The sequence below is a fragment of the Ursus arctos genome, unplaced genomic scaffold, assembly GCF_023065955.2.
Source record: "Ursus arctos isolate Adak ecotype North America unplaced genomic scaffold, UrsArc2.0 scaffold_7, whole genome shotgun sequence".
Lineage (NCBI taxonomy): Eukaryota > Metazoa > Chordata > Mammalia > Carnivora > Ursidae > Ursus > Ursus arctos.
In genome coordinates, this window is record NW_026623089.1 from 5957961 (window position 1) to 5970593 (window position 12633).

Genomic DNA, 12633 nt, shown 5'->3' on the forward strand with positions numbered 1-12633 from the left:
CCTGCGTCTCAGGCTGATTCCGTGGATGTTCAGGCTGGTCTGGTACCTATCCAACTCGACTCAGGGGACCGGCTGAAAAAGGGGTCCCCTACTCCTCCACCATCTTAACTCTGCCCCCTGGATGTGGTTTTTTCAGATCTCACAGCTCAACCTAAATGGCCTGCCGCCAAGTGGTCTAATGGGCCAGAAAGTCAGGCGCACGGAGGTGACCCTGCATTCACTTTCCTGTCTGCTGGACCGTGAGTTCCAGGCAGCGTGGCGCTGGGCTCAACCTAGAACCTGGAATGTTACAGGTGCTCAGTCAACCTCGGCGGAATCAGCATGCTCTCCCCAAGCCATCAAGTGGTCAACGACCATCTTTGCCAATCCAAGTTTTTTAGAGTTTATTTATTTATTTGAGAGAGAGAGAACAGGGGGAGGAACAGAGGGAGAGGGACAAGCAGACTCTGTGCTGAATGCAGAGCCAGATGTGGGTCTCGATCTCACAACCCTGAGATCATGACCTGAGCTGAAATCAAGAGTCAGATGCTTCACCGAATGAGCCACCCAGGCGCCCCTTGGGCAGCCCAAATTTTTAAGACATCTCTAAAGTGTAGTAGGTCATATTAAAGAAGAAATTGGCATAGAGATGAGGTAAAGTCAATTCGACCTTGAGCTCTGCATGGAAACCCTCCGCTCCCTCAGCTTCTAGGAGCTGGCCTACGCTGCCTGCCCTCCAGCCCTCTGGCTGCGCCTGCCACCTCGGGCCAGGGTTCTCCTTGTCCTGGCCTCCTCCTCCCGTGGAGACGTTCATCCCGTTGTCCTGTGGGAACATCTGTGGGCTGTGCAGGGATCACAGCTCATCTGCACCCTCTGCAGGGCTGCACTGGTGTCTATCCTGAAGGTCGCCCAAGGTCAAGTGTCAACTCTCCCCTGCTTTGCTCTCCCTCAAAACGCCAAAATGTCCAAATTTAAACTCCTTGGTCCCCCGATGGGCTCCCCTCCTACCTCTTTTCCATGAAAGGTCTGGCCCATCTCTGGCTCCTAACCTTGGCCTCTGGTGACCTTTGATGACCCCTCTCGTGCTTCCATGTAAAAGGTCTCTTGTTCATATTTCCCCGTCACCACCCTAGATCAAACCTTTGCTCCAAGATTTTTTAATTGCCTCCCACCCATGCTTCCTGCCTCCACCCTTCCCTTCACAGCCATCTTGCACATTCCAGAAGGTCGTGTTTCAAAAACACTGCTTGATCATAACAGAAGTCTTGCCACCCCTCCGCACACAAAACCACATGGCTCCCTACGGCTTGCAAGTCAGAGCCTCTCACTCCCTCACACGCTTGTTCCATTGTTCCCGCAGCTGCTCACTGGCAACCTACTCACGTACTGATCACCCACTGATCATGCCAGTCCTAGTGCCGGGCCAGGAAAACCACACCAAATGAGGAAAATACGTCCTGGGTGTGTAAAGCAGATGCCATGTTGGTACCATGTGGCAAGTGCTGTGACGTGGGCGTGCACAAAACCTCCAGAGGAACCAGGGACGGGACCCGGATACCGGGCAATCCTGGAGGTTGGCTGAGCGGAACCTTGCAGGTTATGCATCGGCCCGGAAGGTCATTCCAGCCAGGGGGCTGCGGCAGGGACGGTGAAGGCCTTTGGGTGGAAACACCAAGGAACAGAACACGGCCGTGGCCTGCCAGCAGCTTGCATCCCACAAGCCAGGGGGCTAGGGGCCCACGGTCACACTAAAGGAGCCTGTGGATTTGTGGAGGCTCCCGGGATGGAAGTGGGGAAAGGCCAAGGGAAGAGGAGACAGCAAGAGCGAGTCGCGGCGGCCGGGAGTTTGAAGTGTGAACAAGATGCACTTTTAGTCTGCACGAGGGTGTGGAATGGAGTGTGTGAGGACACAGTGCAGCCAAAGCCAAAGCCAAAGCCAAGGTGAAGGATGAAGGCAGAGAACACAGCCCCAGTCCTGTGCCCCGCCTTCCTTCTGCGGCCCCCACCGTCCATCCGCCCACACCCTCGTGTGTGTGCGTGTGTGTGTGTGTGTGTGTGTGTGTGTGTACGTGTGTGTGTCTGCACCCTTGGACCTTCCTCTCTCCTCAGCTCTTGCTTCTTCAAGGCCACTCAGCTGGGCTTCATGCTCCCCACCCTTCAGGTTCCTTTCATCCTCTAAAACTCCCCTCGAGGCCCCCCATTTCACACAGGCCATGGATGACCCCCCTCGGTCAGCACCAGGCTGACCGCCCAGCCTGTGGGCAGCCTTTGCATTCGGGACTCAGCGGTGACCAAGGAGAGAGGGCTGACTGCCCAGCATGGCCACGGACGAGGCCCCCCACGGGTCGGGGGCCAGGTCCACGTGGGGTGTCCTGGCTGTGCCGCTGACCAGCTGGGTGACTGTGTGAATGTCCTAGGGCCACCAAAACAAGCCACCACACACTTGGGCTGAGAGCCACAGAAATGTGTTCTTGCACAGTTCTCGGGGCTGGGAGCCTAAAGTCGAGGGGTCCATAGTGTTGGAGAGAGGATCCACCCCATGCCTCGCTCCTGACTCCTGGCGGCTACTGGCCACTATTGGCTCTGCCCTGGCTGGTCGGCCCATCACTGGTTTCTGCAGCCACTTTCACGTGGCCTCCCCACTAGGTCTCTGTGTTCTCTTCTTTCTCTAAGGGCACGTGTCATTGAATTTAGGGCCCACCGTCAATCCAGGAGGAGCTCCTGTTGAGATCCTTAACAAAACCCCATCTGCAAAGACCCTTTTTCAAAGGGTTCCATTCACAGGTACCAGGACTGGGACTCAGACATATCCTTTTGCACAACACTATTCCACCCACCACAGTGACACTGGGCTCTTAGCATTGGCTTCCTGTTCGTAAAAGCAGCTCAAGATACCTGCTCTAAAAGGATCACTGTAAATATTAGAGAAAATAGAGGATTCAGAAACCGGGTTCATGGGATAGGAGAGCCTACAGAGTGACTGATAATGGGGATGTGGTTTTTGGGGGGTGATGAAAATGTTCTAGAGTCAGTGGTGATGTTTGAGCAGCTCATTGTACTAAAAATAATTGAATTACATGCTCTAAGAGTGAACTTAATGGTATGTTGAATCATTTCTCGATAAAATGTTCCTTTGAAAAAGGAGCCTGGTTCAGGGAGCGGTGTCTTCATAAATCCTAGCTGCCATTATTATTATTATTATTATTATTATTATTATTATTATTGATATGCCAGTCACAACTACTATTAAAATCTTTTATAAGAGTTCAACATCTTACCTCTTTTGGCATATGCCTCCCAAACCCGGGTATGAATTACTTTTGAAACAGGAACCATGGGTGAGATGACTTTGCGGGCTCTACCGGAGCCCGCCCAGGGCTTTGCATGCAGTAGGGGATAATGCAAATTTGTCTTGATCATACATGAGCAGTTCCCATGGAAATTACTTGTTGAAAGTAAGCCCTCCGGTGCTCGCGTGTTCACTAATATCACTGCGATCGCCGTATCCAGCGTAGGTGAGGTGGGATATTGCTTTTACCCATGGGCTCCCCCAGGAAAGAGCTGAAATTAAATTTCATGCCAACCGCATTTCTCACTTATGATTGTCAGCCTGATATTGAGACCAAAAGTCTTTTTTTCCAAGAAAATTCAATTAGCAATTGAACATGGAGCTAGTCGGGATAATTCATATGTTCTAATCATTACCTTATTACAGGTAGTCAAAAACCATGTGCTACTCTCTTGCTTGCCCGGGAGTAGTAAGAAGAATTGTAATAAGAACAACAGCATTAAGCCGTGTTATTGCCTGATGCACCGTGGCTTTGGAGATTAAAAACTGAATTTTGAGGAAAACAAAAATTTATCTCGAGGAAACACAGGCCTCCTGAGCTCTCACTTTGAAAGCTAACAAAGTCAATTTAGAATTTTAATAGATTCCTCTAAGTTTCTATTGAAGGAAAAATAACAGGATTTTAAAATTTAAAGGAAGGCTGCCTATTGTCTCTGGTTTTTTTCTCCTCCATCATGCTTATCCTTGTCCAGGGCCCCAGCCGCCTCTCAAAAGGGCCTTAGAGGGAAACGGGAGAGCAGGAGGGTTGAAAGGTACAGGGCTTGGGCACCCAGGTCCCCGCTCTGCCTCCAGGTGCCCATGTGCCCTTGACAGCAGGGAAAATGGCCAGAGCTACAACCATGTACAGATCTACCGGGTGACAAATACAAGGGACACAGCCCAGGCAGAGCACCATCAGGGGTGGCCCTCATCACCCCCAACCAGCCCTTTCTCTTCTGCTTCCTCCATTCACTATGCTCCACTTACTACCTTCCATGATGGCCGGTCCAGTATTCTCCAGTATCCCCCCAATCCTCCTAACCTCCCCCTAGAGAAGGTACCCGGGGTCTTCATTTTTCTGCCCCCACTCTGGCAAGAGGCAAGAACCCCAGCTTCAAAGTCTGCTGGGTTTAAATTCCGTACTCCGAGATACTTCCAACTCCAAGTTTACAACTAAAAATCTTGGACATTCAGCTTAAATTACACTCGCTTATCTAGCTTGGGGCCAGCAAGGGCTGTGAGAACATCAAAATTGTACATCTCAGAAACCCTGAATCCTTGAATTTTGTGTCCACTGTTGTTTCCAGCAATCTCTAGGGCTAAATGATTAATTATACCCACGACAGTCCAAAGCAATTATTTAATTAAGCTGTATTACAGGCTGCCAATTGTTTAGAGCAAAGGGAAAGCCTTCACCCCAGTTTCTCAACATCTGGCCTTTGGATGACTTAAAAGATAAAAGGAGATATGAGAACATTTTTATGACTAAGTAACAATTTCTAAAAATTTTCCATTAAGTGGAAAAACTTTTTCAGTAATTTGTTTCTCATGATTAGAACTTGGTGATATGTTTTATCGTGAGTGTCCAGCTTACTTAACTCTAATGCAAAATAGAAAATGTTGTGGTATCAAATGAAATGTCGGTATCATCTTTGTTTTAGGGCAGGAAAGTCAGTTTTTTAGCAAATCTTTATTTTCCCTTCAAGTGCGTTTGTCTTTCACATTCCCTTGGCCTGTCATTTTTAAGTACCCTTTCTTAATTTAGGTTATTTAAAATCAACTTTAATAAACAAAAATCCCGTCACCCATTCCAAACTTAGAAATCTAAGTTTTGTTTCATAAAGAACTTTTTAAGAAGAGAGACACAAGCCACCCCGACAGGGTTGATGGCAAAGTCGTGTCTGTGCGATCTACTGGAAACACGCAAAGACGTTAGTTGAGGCGCAGGTATCCCGGGCCTGACCTTTCTCTTTCCCTTTGTCTATAACTTCATTACAAGGACTAGTGGAGTAAACCAGTTGAACAGCAATGAGTTGAGTAGTGAGTATTTGCTCACCAGTTGTGTTCAAAATGCACATTTGACTCATTCAAACCTCTTCCTTCCATACTATTTGAGTACTGAAATTCCATCATACTGTTAAAATCTAAGAATGACTACGTACTCACCTATAAGTGGGCCATCGATAACAGGATGGTGCTTGCTTCCGCAGCACATATGCTAAATTTGGAACGATAAGCATGGCGTGAGCGGGTGGCTGAAATAAGCAATAATGAATGACAAAGGGACATTTCGCAAGGTTCGCCTTTTGGAAGAAGGTTCAGATTTTCTGAAGAAAACCAATGGAGCAACCAGCTTTTTCAGCTACTTCTTAAGGACGAAGGCAGACTCAAATCCTTGGGTTGATGCAATATAAGTTATGTGTTAGAACTACTGCCCTAAACCTGGAGCCCATGGACCTCATCCATAGTCCTGAATCTTCCGACGTTATCTGCAGAATATTGTGGATATACATACATGTGAATTTTTAAGAGGAGAGTGTAAAAGGGCTCATGTCTCAAAAAAGGTTAAGGTTCACTATGTTAGACAAGTCCGCTTACAGTGCAATGAATCTCACATGAAAATGTGATGCATTTCTCTAGTGGAGAGATTGTGGTTGCCTTGCTAAAGAATGGAGGTCACTAGAAGCGTCCATTATTGTGTGGGAAGTCTTAAAGCTGCCAGTTTACTATTACTCAAATTGCCGTTTCTCCAAAAAAAATCCTTCCTTCAATATCAAGAAGAGCCTTTTAAATTAAAGTGCTTTACTGTCCCACACTAGAAAAGAGAGAAAGAAAAACCATCATGTAAGCCAATGTTCCCTATCACTTGAAGGAAGCTGACACCCCTAGGTTAGTGCTGCTCACTTCGGGAAGTGGAACCTGGCCTGGGCTCTGTCCTGCTCCAGAAGGTCAGACACGCATTGTGGTCTGCGGCCTGATGCCACCATCTGTCTCTGCAAGGGGGAATGTTTAGCAAATTTGTCTGCTTTTTAAAAGAATTTGTACTTTCATTCCCAGACCTAAAAGTTAAAAACAAAAGTTTCTTTCTCTCTTATTGCCATTCCCAGAAGTATATTTATTACATTACTGCTCCATTTCATATCAGGGAGTCACGAATGGCCAGTATGTGGGCAGATGTGTCATCAAAGCACAGGACCTTCCTGAAATTGTCAGTCTTTGGAATGACATGCAAAGAGAAGCCTAATCCATGGGCCTGCCCTTGTTAATAACAAAAAGGACAACTAGCATTTGAGCACTGATTTATGGCCTCCACAGGGCTGAAAGTTTTAATTAGATGACATAGCAGCCCTGAGAAAGAAGTACTATTATCCCATTTTCCAGGTAAGGAAACCAAGGTTCAAACAGGTCAAGATCGCAAAGCTGGAACTTACACCCAGACTGCCAGACTCTGAAGGCCACCTCACCAGCCTCAGGGCTGGGATGTGTCCCAGTGGTCTTGGCCCCTATGAGGAGCGAGTCACCTTTAACCAAGTTAGAGCAGGGGGCAGAGCTCAGCCTTCAAGAAGCAGTTCTAATGCTCTGTGCACCTACATTGTCTCCTTTCTTCACAGCTCCCATAAATAGGTGTAGGTTTATACTCAACCTGATATCAGAATCCTTTCAAATATTTAGGAAACGTAGTTGATTGGGCTGAATAATGTACATGCAAGAATTTTCCTTTAAAAAAAAAAGATTTCCCTTCTGAATCACATCTGCTAATTCACATAGAGTTACTTTCTAAGCAGATGAAACATCTCTCAACTCTTTTTCCCAGAAATATATCTTCGAGAAGTAAAAAATTATAAATCAAAATTTTTAAAAAACATTGAGGCTAAACACAGTCTATTCTTTACCGTAAAATATTTGAGACAAAACATTTCCCAGACTTGTTTTCAAAACATTTGCAAGATGAATCCATGCAAACATATGGCTCAGAAATATCCTTCCCAATTAAAACCTGAGAATATAAATAAATTGGCCTTTCTCCTTTTATCTCTTCTCTTGTTAAGAACAGAGCCTTGGCCGCAAACAAGAAACTACCCTTAAAAATTATATTTTTTTTCTTATTTCTTTTTCAACAGGGGACTTATTACGTTTGAAAATAACACCTTTATCTTGGAACCAATGACAAATGAAACGAACGCGTACAAGCTCTTCCCGGTGGAGAACCTGAAGGGCACCTGGGGACCCTGTGGCTCACATCACAGCACGTCTGCGCTCGCTGCAGAGAACAGGCTCCCGCCACCCTCCCAGACATGGGCAAGAAGGGTAGGGGGGCATCAAGGTCATGCTTCTGGGGAGCGGGGGCTCTAGCTAGGCGCACCCAGGGCTAGGACATCTGGAGGAGATTTGCTGTCTGGATGTTGGGTCTGGGGGATGGAGCCACCCAGTTTATCTGGAGTCGTTGATACCAGGTGTCCAGAGCATCACCAAATACTAAAACCTCCACCATTGCTTTGCAAATGTTGGCCTCAGACTCATTAACCTATGCTGGGGAAAGTCTGGCTCACAAACCGACAACATTTCCATTCGTTACGTCATCAGTGAGAAGCTACTGTGGGCCCAGGGTTGTGCCCCACCATTGCACGCATGATGATAAACAAGACGAGAAGGGACCCTTACCTGCCGTTCATTCGGCAGCTCTCCTTCCTCAGGAGGAGAAGGACAATATGGAGGCCTCGTCATTGGCAAGTCTGTTTTACAGTTAGGGTCTTTGTTGTGATTTGCATAACATCCCCAGTCTTTGCCTGCGTGCCTGTGCAGCGGTGAACAGAGCGTTAGCCACGCAGTGTGGCTAAGGAGTGTTGCTTCCCCCAGTCCGTGCTGCCCGTGCCTGTCCTTCCTTCCTTCCCGAGACGGTCCAAGCACTGGGTTTGCTGGCCACCTGCTCCTGGCTCTGCTCATCAGAGGTCTCTCCCGCTGCTGTAGAAGTGGGAAGAGTCATTACCTGATGGAGTCTGGGCCACAGATCTCCCTCCCTGCTAAGCAGACAGAGACACAGGGCCCCCAGTACCCTTTGGTGCAATCCAGTATTATGTGGGTGCCATAGGCCGCAGCAGAACACTCTTTTGGGTTTTTTTCAAGATATTTATTTATTTATTTATTTATTTATTTATTTAGGAGAGAGAGAGAGAGCGCGCGTGTGCATGCTCATGCATGAGTGGGGGGAGGGGCAGATAGAGCAAAAGACGCAGGCTCCCCACTGAGCAGGGAGCCCGATGTGGGACTCCATCCCAGGACCCTGGGATCATGGCCTGAGCTGAAGGCTGAGCCGACTGAGCCACCCAGGTGCCCCAGCAGCAGAACGCTCTTAAAAAGGAGTAAGGGCACCCACATTTGGCTGGGGGCCCTGAATTTCAGTGAGTACAACCAGATACGAAATTCCCAACAATTTCCTGATTTTCATCTCTGGCTTTCCTGTTCCTCTGTTGACAAGAAATCAGGATTTCAGAGACATGATGTCAAATGTGCTAACATTGGGTGGTTTAAGGACACGTTCTTCAAGGTTCCACTTAAAAGACAACACATTTTCTCTGTCCTGACTTGGAATGTTCTGCCGCTTAACATTCAACATTGCCTCTATGTTATTCCTCTTAGTTCATTCCTCATCGTTTTTTTCTGAGTTCAAACAGGAAACATGATCCTAAATGATTTCTTCTCATTCGTAAAATTTCCCTCACATCTGTGAATTGTGTTCTCCTAACCTTCATTTTCATTTTTATTTTATTATGTTATGTCACCGTACAGTACATCCTTAGTTTTTGTTGTAGTGTTCCATGATTCATTGTTTGTGTATAACACCCAGTGCTCCATGCAATACGTGCCCTCCTTAATACCCATCACCGGCCTAACTCAATCCCCCATCCTCCTACCCTCTGAAACCCTCAGTTTGTTTCCCAGAGTCCATAGTCTCTCGTGGTTCATTCCCCCTCTGTTTACCCCCCCTTCATTATTCCCCTCCTTCTCCTACCAATCTTCCTGCTATTTCTTATGTCCCACATATGAGTGAAACCATATGATAATTGTATTTCCCTGCTTGACTTATTTCACTTGGCATAATCTCCTCCAGTCCCGTCCATGTTGCTGCAAATGTTGGGTAATCATCCTTTCTGATGGCTGAGTAATATTCCATTGTATATATGGACCACATCTTCTTAATCCATTTATCTATTGAAGGGCATCTCAGCTCCTTCCACAGTTTAGCTATTGTGGACAATGCTGCTATGAACAATGGGGTGCATTCTTCCTGTTCTGGTGTTCTGCCTAAGTGACCCTTTTGTCCTCTTTCTTAATATGCTCACAGGATTTTCTATGGTGGGGCCTTGCCACCTCTTTGTCCTTTCTTCCCCATCACACAGAAGGGGAAGAACCCCCATCTGGGACAGTGACCCACCTTGGCACTGATACTCAGTAGTGGAGACTGAAATGAACCCCAGGGAGCAAAGCTTGAAACATCCTCCCACGTATGTGAACAGCAGCTCAAGAGAGTTTTCATCCTGCCTTTCACCCTCCCCCCCACCCAGTTTAGAGGGACAGATTGAAGAGTTGAAATCACAAAGACCCGCCTCGATGGTCCCAGGACATGTTTATTTTACTCTTCAAACATGCTCGCCTTCGATTCCGGACCTGGGAGAAGAGGTGATTAAGCTGTAGCTCTTCCAGTCATAAACAAGGAGAACATTTGCCTTTTGTTTTCAAGGCGCTTTGCTTTGAGCACCTTGTTGAATGCACGTTGCCCACGTTGTGAGCTTTATAACTTGACAGTTTCAATGACACCCGAATACGTTTGCCGTTGCATGTAGAAGCGCGAGCTCGGCGTCTGCTTGCCAGCCATATTTCAGTTCTTTAACTAAGCTGCTGGCTGTCTAGAATTGTGCCTGGCACCGTAATTTCCAGTCATTCTGACTCAGGAAAGCGCAAAGCCTGAATAACAACGTTGCTTTGTTAATAATGCACATTGGGTGCAAATGAACCTTTCCGTTGAAAAGGGAAGGCAACAGCTCCGTCCTCAACATTTTTCTCTAGAAATAGTTGTGATTGTTTTAGTGGAAGAGAAAATATGACATAAAGTACATCTACATAATGAAAACGATACGAAACATAATTTTCGAGTAAGGGGACGACTTGGGGATTGGAATTGGAGACCACGTGGTTTGGGGTAGCGTCGCCCGTACCTGCCTCACTCCCACCGCCTGATTTTAGACTAAAAAAAAAATCAACGTAGCTGCAGCTAGCTCCTCTTGTTTCCGCAATGCGGCAACCGTACCTGCCATCCGCCAGCATCTTCTGCCCCCGCTAAACGTTAACCAGCGCAAAGATTGGTTTGCAGGCTGAGATTTTTCTGCAGATATTTGCGTTTCCCTTCACAGAGCAGCAGGAATAAATCAGCACTCAGGGTGTGCACCGGCGATAATAGAGACTTGAGCTATTGTTTGTCATTTTTACAAGGCTCTACGTTAGATTTTAGTGAGAACCCAAGTCACGCCTGGAAGGGCACCTGCAGTCACGTGGCCTTGGAGTCCGATCTGGCCTCTGCAGGTTCGCTGAGTCCAGCCCGCAGAGCCCTGGCCACTCCGCTGTCCTGCGACTCCCACACTCCTTCCCTCTCCATCAACGAGCCAGGCCAGAACGCAGACAAATTCTAACACTGGCCTGAGCCAATATAGGCGAAAGCTTGGGAAATCGCCACGGGAGAAAAAGCACATAATGCATCCCAAAGGCAGATGTAAATTATGTTTGAATTATCCTTTCTTTGGGGATTCTCTGTGCTGTCGTTCCCCTCCATTAGTGTGGGTAATTATGAGTCAGATATAAAAGGCAGTACTTCCTGTAGGAAGCCGTGTTCGCCCAGGCTGCTGAGCTGGTCAGGCAGACACCGTTGTGTGTCCTCAAACGTAGCCGCTCTGAAATGGGCCAGTGCTATGGCTTTCGATTTCTAGACGGCCTCTCCTGTTTGTTTGGTAGAAGACACAGTAGTGGTTGGGGGAGGAGAAGCATTAGGAATATGTGGCCTGTGCAGAGGCCGAGCATAGCTGAACATCAGGAACGGGCCAGAACCGTGTGACCTCATTGAGCACAGCAGGCATGCCTAACGCCTCTCTGACATAACGTCTGCACGTCCACACCTTCTCTGAGACCCTACTGACGCCTCTTGCTGCCTTGGTTGCCCCATCTTGCTGGCAGATAACAGAGGCAGTGGGATGGCCTCTTTGACCCTGAATTCTGAGCCTCCCTCCATGGGAACTGAGGCTCCAAAATTTCCCAGTGTGGATTCCTATTGAGACTTAAATCCATTAGAACTCTGGGTAGGGGCACCTGGGTGGCACAGCGCTTAAGCATCTGCCTTCGGCTCAGGGCGTGATCCTGGTGTTATGGGATCGAGCCCCACATCAGGCTCCTCTGCTATGAGCCTGCTTCTTCCTCTCCCACTCCCCCTGCTTGTGTTCCCTCTCTCGTTGGCTGTCTCTATCTCTGTCAAAAAAAAAAAAAAAAAAAAAAGAACTCTGGGTAAATAAATAACAGATCTCTCTGGTGCCACTGGCTCTGTGGACTCAACGTCAGTATTTCGCATTTGTGCCTATTAACATTCAGTCCGTCAGACGGAGCCTCTTCCTCCAACTAATTGCATCTCCTGCGGGTTGCTTGTGCAGCCCGCGTGGCAGCCGGGCCCCGGGGCTGTGTATCCCACGCAGGTGTGATCAGTGTGCTTCACCGCCAAACAAGCCAGTGTCAGGATGGTGGAGAAGACCTGGCACAGCAGGGACCAGGGCTCAGCTCATAAATATTCATAAAGCGGCCTCGGAGTCCAGACACTGAGCGTCCTATGAGCCAACAACAACCCTTTTTTACTCAGAGAAGATCAAACCAAACTTTGGATTTATTCAGTCTGCTGATCTTGCCACCCACAGAAACATGGGCCCTGGCTTCATTGTTATTGTTCTTTTATTGTTGGTTGTATCACACCCAACTGGATTCCATTTGCCCATCTCCATGGTTCCTGTCCCAAACTGTCACCAACCATCACCTGCACTCCTGGCTTCCACTACTGTCTTCCCGTGATCCATTCTCCCAGCAGCCAGAGTGCTGTTTTTAAAACCTCCCATGCAGGGGCTTCCTGTTGTCCTTAGGTCACTAGATGATCCGTCAGCCTCTTTGCCATGGCCCCTGCCCTGTGCACAGCTCATCCACGGCCCTCCCTCCCGCTCTAGACCGGGTAGCCATCCTGCCTGTTGCCGGAACCCTCCACGGTCTCCCAGCCTCAGAACTCCTGCTGCTGCTATTCCATC

The 12633-nt window shown here is 47.8% G+C and overlaps 1 protein-coding gene across 1 annotated transcript in view; it reads left to right on the forward strand.

Annotated features, from left to right (window-relative positions):
* The window catches only part of ADAM12 (ADAM metallopeptidase domain 12), a 335474-nt gene that overhangs the window by 234161 nt on the left and 88680 nt on the right, over positions 1-12633 (forward strand). Inside the window, exon 6 of the mRNA XM_026494364.4 lies at positions 7429-7615. Within this exon, the coding sequence (XP_026350149.2) occupies positions 7429-7615 (187 nt within the window). The remainder of the gene's footprint in view (positions 1-7428; positions 7616-12633) is intronic.